The 11,534-nt window shown below is 42.0% G+C and overlaps 1 protein-coding gene across 1 annotated transcript in view; it reads left to right on the top strand.

The window, feature by feature from the left end:
- Positions 1-4,518: 4,518 nt before the first annotated feature.
- fbn2b (fibrillin 2b) overlaps positions 4,519-11,534 on the top strand; it is a 55,364-nt gene continuing 48,348 nt past the window's right edge. The window contains exons 1-2 of the mRNA XM_036521353.1: positions 4,519-4,607; positions 6,365-6,687. Coding sequence (XP_036377246.1) covers positions 6,512-6,687 — 176 coding nt within the window. The 5' untranslated portion in view covers positions 4,519-4,607; positions 6,365-6,511. The remainder of the gene's footprint in view (positions 4,608-6,364; positions 6,688-11,534) is intronic.

The raw sequence follows: 11,534 nt of genomic DNA, 5'->3' as shown, positions 1-11,534 counted from the left end.
TTAGTTGTGACTGTATTCAGTAAATTCCTGCCGTTGTTCAGATTCCCCTGAGACAGTATGTTTTATGTACTTTTGAAAATGAAAGACGTTGCACATCTGAAAACCATTAGCCCAGGGAGCTGTTACAGAGTAGAGAATTCTTTCACTTTTGTCCTGCTACATTACTTCTTCATCTTTACGCTTCTCTTTCTTTTTTCCCCCTCTCTTTTAACAGTTACAAGGATCACGGAATTTCTGAATCCTTTCCCAGGAAGTCTCACTGCATGGCCCAGTGAGTCCGAAGCTCTCTAAACATCGCCTATATAACGGGCTCAGCTTTCTCGCTCCTCCGCTGTATGTTTATAAGGGGTAGTAAAGTATGCCAGAGGGACTGCAGACAATGCGTCTATCAGTGAGCGAGCCCCTCTCACGTGTACGTGTGCACTCTGAGTGCCTGATTATACTAGGCTGCTTCTCCTGGCATAAGTGGATCAGCCTGTGCAATTTTTATGAAATGACACCACGGTCTCTCACCGCGAATGCTACTTTCTTTTTGTTTCCTGTGTTCTTTTGAAGAGAATTCTTCTGATACTGCATCACTGGATCTGCACAGCTGCAGGGGGGAAGGAAGCTGGGTGCAGTTAGTCTTTGGGGGGCGACACACGTCGACGCTGTGTTAACTTAGCCTTACCAGCCCTCAGACGAAGAGTCAAATTGCGGGATGGCTATGATTATAATGATGTAAGAGGAGACTGCAAAAAATACTGTTACCTCAAGCTTATGCTGCTCAGATGTTTTCAAGAAAACGATGAAAACAAATCACAGCAAAATAACTTGTTCAAAGGGTTTTATGAGGAAATCTGGTGTAGCTACTTCCTCTGTTTGCCACAAACCACCTCCCTCTCTCACCACAAGGGCATCCAACGGCCCTCTGCAACGGTCTCTCGTCATGTGATTAGTTAATTCGTCCTGGCCTGACACCAGACTGAGGGTCTCAGATACCGCACTCACAGTGACTCAGGGAAAAGGCCTCAATTAACATGGCTTGGCTTTTTTTCTTTCCCACTCTCAGTTTCCCTTTTTTCTCAATAGGGAGACCAATGTGGATTTTCATTTATTCCGCCAGACCACAGGGATCCCAGCTCAGAGCACCGCTGTGTTTGACCGCGCCCCACCCAGACCCCACGGTCCTCACCACACGGCGTCACTGACGACACTTCCAAACCTCCGTGATGCCTCCCTGACCTCCCTGGGCATCTCCTCTCCACTCAGAAAACACAGAAATGTATTTATAAAGTTAAACAAACGTATAAAGGCCAACAAATCATCAACAGTCCCAGACGCTCTTTTGCTAACTAAAGAGCATCACTGAGGAGACACAGAGTTCAGAGCTCATTTCCAAATTCCATCTGAAAGCCAAGGTCACTGCCCTTTCCAGCAACCAATAGTGTGAAAATGCCTAAGAACCCAGGACCGGCAAGGGTTTTCAGGGCTAGGAATGAACATACAATATCCACTTTCTAAACCATGAGGTCAAGACAGGTGGGAACACAAATAATGTTATTAATGTTAATATTAATGTTAGGCTCAATGAATGTAAAAGGATTGTGGAAAACAGTCAGGATTCAGGCGTTCACCTGAGATTCACTCTCACCCCTGCAAGCCCTGCCCTCGCTTTTCCCTTTACTGCGGCTTTCAGACTAACACTCGCTGTCCAAACAAAGGGATTTCTGTCTCTATTTACAGATGTTTCCATATGTCTCCTCCTCTGACACGGCCCGCATACACATGCCAAACCCTGGGATGAAGTAAGAGGAGAGAGCCACAGGCTGGATTCTGCATCTGGGCCTTAAATGCATTTATTTCTAAGTAATAAATGCCACAGTGGTTTGGACTAGAGTCTCTAACACTCAAAGCAGTTGACAAATGAATTACACCATTAGAATCCATTTTCACAAATGTGTCCATTTTGTTTTTTGAATCACCAAAGTTGATGTAGTTAACGTTTTTTTTCAGGGAGCATTTCCACAAGTATGTTCCTGAAATCAATTCTTATTCTTGTTCCTGAGTCCTTGAAAGTTCCTTGTGGTTCTTTGTGTAGAGATGGTGAAGGGGCAGCATGAGGGGAGTAATGTGCAGGCTTGCACATGTTGAGTCCTCTCTGCAGTGGTCTTCCAGTGTGGTGTTTCAGCTGAATGATGCATTTCAGGGGCCTGTTCTCTGTGCCCCAGGCCTTGTTGTGGCCCCACGGGTTCAAACAACTACGAACAATCTGGGCACTCCTCCAACACACTGCACAAAGAATCAAAAGTGACACCCCTAGAAGGCTTCACATGAGAGACTGGACCAAAATGAACAGAAGAGCTGGGAGTCACTTGGCTCATATGGGCACCAACTGTATCCTCATCTGGTTTCTGTGCAGCTTGTCATCTCTCATACAAAGTAATAACTGGGAGGAACTCCAGCTTCAATTCAACACAAAGTCTGAATTTCTGGTTCTGTTTCATGTGTTGGCGAGGCACGTGTACTTTACTTCAATCGGGAGGATGTAAAAAAAGACTTATCAATGTGTCACAGTCCAAGAAAGTGTCATTAACACATTTATTTAGCAGCATATTCATACAAATATAAACAGTCTTAAAAGTATTTATTTTCATGACTATGTGTGCATACCACTGCACCAGCAGAAGGGTGCAATTTTTACATTATACCATGTGCATCTTGTTTAGGTGTTGTCTGATATATGACTGCACTGTTGCATGGTAAGTAATCATATTAATTTATATCCTGGAAGTAGGATGTTGGTTAAGCAAAAGTTAGCGACAGGAGTAGTTATGCAATAATCATCCTTGTGTGTGTCATTTTTGAGAGCCATGTAGAGATAGTCATGTAGAAACAATAACCTTGATCTGCATTTAACTGCCTCCCACAGATCAAAAATGGCAGCAACCAGAAAGAACAGTGAGTGAGGTGCAAAAGGAGAAAATGAAGGGTAATTCAGAACATTATACAGGTCCCAGTGGATTCAAACAGCAACGTTTTGGTATGTTCCAGATGGGGGGTGGGATGTGGTTCTGTTTAAGGGATGGACAACAGACATTTTGTAGGAGCAATCAGTCCAGAACACAGTGTACACACAACATTCTGCATATGACAGTGTAAAACCCATGAGATTTCAAAGACAGATCACAAATCATGTCTATGACTTCACATTCAAGGGAAATATAAGTGTAGTTCCACACAGGATTAAAGCTGCACAACAAACATGCAGAGGTTATTAGTATGCGTATGTGTGTTTGGGTATGTGTGTATGTGTGTGCTGTGTCACAGATTACTTTTACTGCTCTGGGTATGAAACTGTGCTAGGGTGTCTCCTTGCTGAAGTGACCATATATATTTTAAGTCCCAATCCTGCCATATTATGTATTATTGAAGGCCAATTCACAATATATTATTATCAGTAGGACACTGTAATTGTATGCTTTTGGTTGTAACTTTCTTTTTGTTGTTTTCTTTCTGGTGGCCAGGCAATGATGGTAATGAAAAACTTTACTTAAGTAATGAAAAAAGAAGAAACTTTCACATTTGTGATTCTACGTTTAAGACAAAGCACAATGTGTGGGTGTCATCATACGGCATGTTCTCAGCTGTTCTCTCGATTTACAACCCAGGTGGTCTCCTCCCTCACACGGGACATCAGGTGTGGGGTGTGTGGGGGAGGAGATCGTATGAAATCGGAAGATGCCTCACATACAAACTCAATGGATCGTTATATGTTGATTCCTGGCATGCTTACACGCACAGCTGTCATAAACTGGTTGTTTAACTCTCTAGATACGTTCCACTTTTATAAGGAGTTCCTTTGTATCTGCTGAACAAAAATGCTATGTCAGTAAATAACTGCTATTTTAAGAGAGACAGAAAATAAATGACACATTTTTTTCGCTGGAATTGCTTGCAGATGAAGACCAATAAAACTTTAAACATAAAAGCATGCTCAGCTCTCGCTTCTCATTAGTCTCGGAATGTTGTAAATGACAGAGACATTGAAAGAGATATTGTAAATGGTACGGAATAAAATTAATTGAATACGCAAGGATTCAGTAATGTGAGAAGTCGAGAGCATATAGTGGCATTTTATATCTGTCAACAAGTTTCAGTCTAAAGCTGCAGACTGCTCTGCACATTGGTGTTGAAGATGGAGGCATTCTTGAATCTTGTGACGTTAACCAAAAGCGTTGCTGCTCCTTTAGTATGCGAAATGAACATCCAGAGAAGGTGACTGCGGAGAAAAACGGATACTGCATCTGCATGGTAAGGAAATCTGAAAGTCTTTCCATATCCCCATCCCCCTCTCCAAGTGGGGAGATGTGTGCGCGTGTGAGAGTGTCTGCGAGAGCGAAAGAGAGAGTCGAGGAATGCGGTGGGTTTGTCCTGAAGTCCGTTAGCAACCCCCCTTTCTCTCATGCCTTAAAAAAGGACCTCCCCTCTTCCAATCAGGGTAATTCACTACCTTTTCCCCCCTTTTTCTCACACGGGGACAGTTCAATTCCCCATTCTGTAGCACATACACTGTTACTAATAACGTCTCTGGACTCATCAACTTCAAGGCACTCCGATTTCGCAAGGTACCGTGCTTTATCTTCTGAATGCATACCATTGCGCTATATTGAGATCTGTTTAATTATGCTTAAAAGTTGCAATGAGCAGGCCTGTTGTATGCCCAGGTAAATATAGTTGCTTTAAATGACGAATGGTTTGAAAAGTTAAAGGTTAAAGTCTTTTATAGGCTACATGTCATGCTACTGTTACTTTTTCAGTGTATGCTGTTAAATTGGAATTGCATATGGAAATATGTTTTTTTCATATTTAGCCTATGTCCAACTTCTTCTGCTACGTTAAAGTTCTGACGTATTATGAGAACAATAGGCTATACGCTAAAGACTGGATTGTTAGTGTGCTGCATAACTTGGTCTGCACGGTGATGAAAAAGGCAGTCGAATAAGTCGGATATTTAATTTAAAAATAATAATAATAATTTTACAGTTGTAAGAAGAGGTGCCGGGTTTAAACTCATTAGCTAACACTGAGAAATTAATTGTGCGAGTTCTCATTATTTGTCTCATGGCTGACCTTTCGAATTATTCGCTGTTACAGACAAGTACAGTAGTTTCGTGTCGATTCTTGGATTCCCGTTGCACATTAGCCTAGTAGATATAACGGGACGGAGCTTACCTGTGGTAAGAAAAACGGGGCCGTTCTAAATCCCTTTCTTTGTTCGTTCTAGAAATTTGACCCGCCCCCATTCATTCACCCGCAGCCACGAAACTTTTCTCTTTTTTACTAACAGCTGTCATTTTTGAAACGGTGGGCAACATTCGTATATGTTTTCGCTTAAACGCCCACATTGTATATTGTTTGAGATTTGGAAAAAAACACAATATTTTAAAAAAGCTTTCAAATGTTAGGGTATGTCAAGAGTGTGCATTATTTTAACAGTTAATTTGCCGTTACATATTGTTTCATTAGTCCATGGAATATTTTACATTTTCTCATTATTTGGCATCGATTTTACATTAACTCCTATTTCTGTTTTTATGTTACACTGTATAGCATGGGAAAGATCATGTCTGAACAGCACTAATAATGAATAGGTAATCATTATGTCTGTAAAGTAGTATAACTTTGTGTTTATTTGTGCTCCCTGTTGAATCACAGTCGACTTACGAGGCTGTATTTCTTTTTTCCAAGACACCCAGTCCCCCGTAGCTGAAAAGAAAACGTGAAACCTCACCAAGCTCTCCCTCTGCGTTGTAGCTCCTGAAATTGAAACCAATTTCATTTGAGGTTATAAATCACGGGGGGCCTATCACGCAGTACCAAACCTTCATTTTAATGTGTAAAAAAAGAGAAAAAAACAGACTTTGGTCCATTTTGAGCTGGAAGGTTTTCAAGTTAATATGCACTTATATACTTAGAACTGAGCTGTAAAAGTATACTTATGGGTATGTAATTAGCAATCCGTTTGCTTTCAAAACCCAGACAAGTGTTCTGGTGAATTATAAAACTTAATGAAAGACCTGGACTCCATTCCTCGTCTTGGTCTGAAGGAATCATGGAAAGTAGTCCAATTTTTACTAACAGGCAAAGGATTGTCCTGCCAATGCTTTACAATACACAATCTAAGAGAATAAAGTTTGTGAATTATAATGTCAACTGAGATTTCAGTTTAGAAAAATATTTTCAATACTCAGGATCCGCCAAAGCACAAGTAGCTTAGCTCTCATCTTTGCAGATGTTGTGTGGAAATGGCACGTGGGACTCCTCAGGGGTAACAACCTCTCATGTGTGTTATCCATTTTATTTATTTATTTTTTCATTTTAGCCCCCAAACTGGAGTGCACTGTGACAGAACAACTCCACACAGCGACAGGGGAGTCTGAGGGAAGAGAAGGGCAGAGTGACGTGAGGACTGTGAGGCTTGGAGAGGGAACGTCTGCGTAGGGGACCGCAAACAACCCAGAGCAGGCCAATGGGAACGTGGAAGCTTGGCAAGCTGGTGCTGGGATGGGTGGCCATGTGTTGGGCTACTCTCCAGGCAGTGCACGGCCAGGGAGATGGAAACCTCATGGCCAGTCGTTTCACAGGACGCTTTGACGAGAGGGAGGTGCAGAGGGTCAGAAGGAGGGGCCAGGAGTCACTGCGGGGGTAAGCCTTTTGTTTTCTGGATATGAAGAACACTAGAAGTGGAAATACTAGTTGTGTAAAGTTCAAGAGAACTTGGAAGTTCTAATTCACTGGTTGTTACTGGGAACGATCATCCAGCTTGAGTTCAGAAATAGATTGTGAACAAGTCTCATTATCCAGCAACAGGTCACAGCTTATGATTCCAGAGCAGTGGATTTTAATTTGATACTTCATCTGGATAAAACAACTTTGATTTTGTTTTCTACTAGTTAAGCTTTAGAATTTCCTGAAGAATTCAAACAGCAACTTCTGTGGGCAAGTCCACCACTTGGGAAATTGGTATTTATATAAACGAATCTACTACTTTCTTGTTAAAATCAATTTGGGCTGTTAGCAAAGATTGATGTTTTCCAGAGGCAACATTAGTAGCAGACTCAAGAGAGTTAGAAAGCCTCCTATCTAAGGTCAGGGAGGTCTGCTGCGGTCCATTTAATAAGTAGAAGTAAGTGTGTTAAGAGGGGGGAGGGAGGGCAATGAACTGTAAGAGGAAAAGCACAACGCCCCTCCACCTCTACAACCTCTCACCTACTGGCTAGAGATTGGGTGGATGGATGTCACTGGGTGTATATTTTCTCTCATTTGAAAAACAAGGGGTGTTTTGTTCTGAATGGTTTTATACATCGGCATCGGTTATTCCAATCAGCCCTTCATCTGTCCCAGCTCTCAAATCCCTCATTCAGCATGGGAGGAAATGATGTATTCTGATTGGTCCGGGGCCACAACAAGGGACATTTGTTTCCAGTGCTGCAGGTGACAGAGCAACAGAAAGCGAGGCACAGAGGAATCTAACCCAGACTTTCAAAAAAATTAAAAAAAGAAAATTCTGCTGTTTATGTGCACATGCAAGGGTATTTTCTTAACCTACATGTTCAGTGATGATGTTTTCTTGAATATACTGCCTGTCTGCATTGTTAGTTACTTTGGTCGATAGTGTAGGTTTTGGTCCTCATACCATTCACAGAGTGATTCCATTAGTAGTCTAGAATATGCTTCAATTTTCCTCCAGTATGTAAAAGCCAACAATGGGGCACTTCATGCTTGATGTGTGTCCTGTCCAGTCTGTGGTTAGTTACACTGTCTGAAAAGCCTGCAGTCTTACTTTATTTGTGCTGATGAAAATATTAAATCTTGTTTGTAGAGCAGAACCATAATTCTCAGCAGCAAACCAAGTTTGTATATGTAACAGTGCTATGCATGGTTTGGAAACCTTGCCAGAATTATATGGCCAACAGGGATCCAGAATGTAAACACTCCTAAAGTGATCCCATGAGTTTATTAACTTTATCAATGGAAAATCAAACCCACTACGTTTTCAGCAGATGTCTTACACCCACACAGACTTTTTGTCCTGGATCGCCTTACTGTTTAAACAGCTGATCTGTTGACCTGGATGCTCATCCAAGATCACTTTATGTTATTGGAACACACTTGTGCATTACCCCAGATAATCTGAAATTGTGTTGGGTCATTCAGAGCTGTGAGCTGTGCGTGGGACAGTCAGATCTGCCCAGAGTTCACCCTTGACTGAAAGAAAAGTTGAGTATATTTGTGAAAGTGAAAATTGAGAGCCTTAGACCAATGCTATGGTGTGGTAGGGACTCAAAGACCCTGGTCTCATTAAGGTCTGTGGAGCTCAATGTAGTCAACAACAATAACAATTCCCTGCAGCTACAGTCTAAAAGTGGAGGGTGTGGGCAACTGCTGGCCCAACACACTATGGTTCCCTGAGTCAGACACAGTTAGACGCTCCCGCTTTGGGTGAATTCAAGTTGGTCTGTTCAAGTTGGTCTGCTTTATTGGCTCTCATGGCAATGCACAATTTGGACCCTGCATGGGAGAAATCCAATGCCAATTCTGCTGGGGACCTCCAAAATGGCGTTGATTAAACCAGGGAGGTTCTAATAAAGCAGTAGGTTTTGGAAAAAAAGTCTTGTAGCTCATAACCACCGGTGCCAGCCATTTTTGATTTATGATAAATAACAGCATTTTAGAGTAATAAGGCCGAGCAAGACCTTGTGTCTGAAAGAGGTCCAGGATGTGGGTTAAGCAGCCAGCAGTGAGCTCAGGGGAAATGTTTTGGAAGTTGCTGTCTTGGCTGTGTTTCTCAAGACAGAGAAGTGCATTCAGCAGCTCAGGTTTCCTCCAGAACCATGTCGGTTCCGCTGTGCTGGCCAGTGGACGGGCACTGTTCAGTCTGTAGGGATTGGGCCCATGCGTGACCCATATGTAAGAGTCCTTGATAAAATTTATCAGTCTTCATATACGATATTCATCGGCAGACATTTTGAGTGTTCGTGGCTCAAAGTTATTTTTTATAACTGAAGGACAGCCTGTTCCATAGAGTTTTATGTGCATTGAGTTTTTTTCTTTTTTTATATGTCTGCATTGTAGAAATGCATTTTACCCAGACAGGGGTTTGTTCCAACTCCAGAAATTCCAAACATCTGGTGAAACCAGTATTGTTTCATTTATCACAGTGCTCATCAAATCGCTGAGCATCAAGCATTTAATGTTTATCAAAAAAATATAATCAAACGCATCCATTTGACTAGCACACAAGATGTATGGTTTGTTGATGTATCTGATTTACTTATTTGCTTTAATTTGAATGTGTTCTTAGAAACCATATGCTGACTACTCTACGAAAAACAAAAATGTCATGATTCCAAGTTCAACTATAAATTTTCTGTGTCTCATAAAAAGGAATCTTGGATGATGGGAAAGAGCATTAGTTGCTATGTATTCTGAGTGAGACCAAACATGTCCACGGGGACTAGGCCTAATGCAGTGGTGTAGACCCCCCCCCCCAAACCTTCCAAAAGCCAGAGCACCCTCAGACCTCATTACGTAGTTGGAGAGGGAGGTGGACTGTAGCTCTTGTCTAGACTACAATGAGTTCAGGGTTCAAACCAGTGTAGTGAGAGAAACAGACCCACGTGGGCATGAAAGGGGCCTTTGAGAAGCTCAAAGACCAAAGCGACTTAACCCATTCATGTCAGCACTGACATAAGCAGCAGGCACAGGCACTCAGGGGAGAATTGGGCAACAATCCACTAACAGGGGTCAGATGCCAGTGAGGTGACCTCTGACCCTGAGGAGTGGTAGCTCTTGGGCCATGATTGCCTTCTCCCTGTTGGACATCCCTCTCCAAGAGACATATTTCCCAAGAGCAGCCGTTGTATGTGACTTACAAAACTGTTGTTGGGCATTTCAAGTTTCTCTGAAGCTCCAGACTAAGTGGTCCTGCCTTCCCTTCCTAAATGTCCCGCCACCACCCAACCCCTACCCCCAATTCACCGATATGAATTCAGCATGTGGCGTCCCTCTGGCTCCCCATCCCATAACAAGTGATTTTTTTGTTTTTTGTTTTCTGTTCTGATCGGGCTGTAGGATCAAAGAGACCTAGAATATCCCAGGATGTGCGTGAACTGGTTTTGATCTTGTCATTTTTGCAGGAGTTTGACTCAATTAAGAAATGGTATTAGATATTAAAGTGAAAACCTTTTGAGCTGACATAATGAAAAATGAGACTTTAAATATTCTGGGGGAACTTTAAACGCAAATGAAAAGATTGTTTTTTATTATTTTGATCATGTTCTCAAATTGAAAGCAGTTTTGACACCAACAGGTTATGTCTATACCCCTGTTTCCACTATCAGGACCAGGACACAAACCACAAACCAAAAGCTGGAAGCATTTTGGTTTGTGTTTCCCTGCTTTTTCCTTTCATAGCCCCACTGTCCACCACCAGGCGCCACCAAGGAGAGGAGATTGAGAGGTATCGACTTTATTTAACAAGATGGCAGACAATATACTGGTGCAAAGAGGACAAAAGCAAATAGTTATTCTTGGAGAAATGTCATCTCTTAGGTTGCTAACAGTAGGAGGTATTTTGTTAGCCAGATAAAATATATACTCATAGCTTGCTAGGATTAGAGTGGCCATTGCTTTAAACAGAAGTCAGAAAATGACCACTCTCTGTCTAGACCCTGTTACCACTGTAAACCGCTTTGGCAGCCCAAGCTGTGAGATAAGCGCCTTTTCCTTTGTCGCCTAAGTGGACACCAGCTATGCACTATTTTTTTCTGGTAATATGTACCACTAAAGGCACATCAGGTCTGAGCAGTATGACAACTCCACCTATGGCCCTGATTCCGGTTAGCTAAATCCAGATTTGTAGCCTGGTGTCACATCTTGTGGTTCTCGTTCCACTAGACAAAAAGACAGTGGAAAAGCATGCAGAATAAGAACTTCACAGTTCTGCTAGGTTCCACTTCTAGTAGTGTAAATGCCCTAACATGTTACCCTGATAAAACAAAGCTCCCTTTTTGCTCACCAGTGTCCACATCTGTCAGCCCAATATATTCCATGTGTCTTTGAAATCCTCATCGACCCAAACACCACCTAGGGGGTTGTGGAAAGGCCATGATGTGACCTTTCTTCTTTTTTAAAAAATATTTCTTTTACCTAATGTGCAGCCATCTTTCTTTTATTATTATTAAAGTTAATGAGAGAGAACCGTGGACTGCATTGCCACATCAAAGGTTTCTGAGAGTGATAGAGACAAGAGAACTAATCCCTTTTAAATTGAGTGCCGAAAACAGCATGACGTTTCAATATTGAGATAAATCCTGGGGGCTGAAGTGCATATACTTGCATGCAACGCAGTCTAGCTTGAAGGGGACCAAAGGAACAACAACTACAGCTATGCATTTGCCAAGCTAGTAATACCCCAAATATTGATGTATCCAGATTTCAGCAAACTTATGCAAGAGAGGTCTTATATCACAGGCACAGCATAAAGGGAG

This window comes from Megalops cyprinoides, chromosome 2 (genome assembly GCF_013368585.1).
Source record: "Megalops cyprinoides isolate fMegCyp1 chromosome 2, fMegCyp1.pri, whole genome shotgun sequence".
Taxonomy (NCBI): domain Eukaryota; kingdom Metazoa; phylum Chordata; class Actinopteri; order Elopiformes; family Megalopidae; genus Megalops; species Megalops cyprinoides.
The sequence above is the reverse complement of the archived record's forward strand: the minus strand, read 5'-3'. Positions and strand labels throughout refer to the sequence as shown.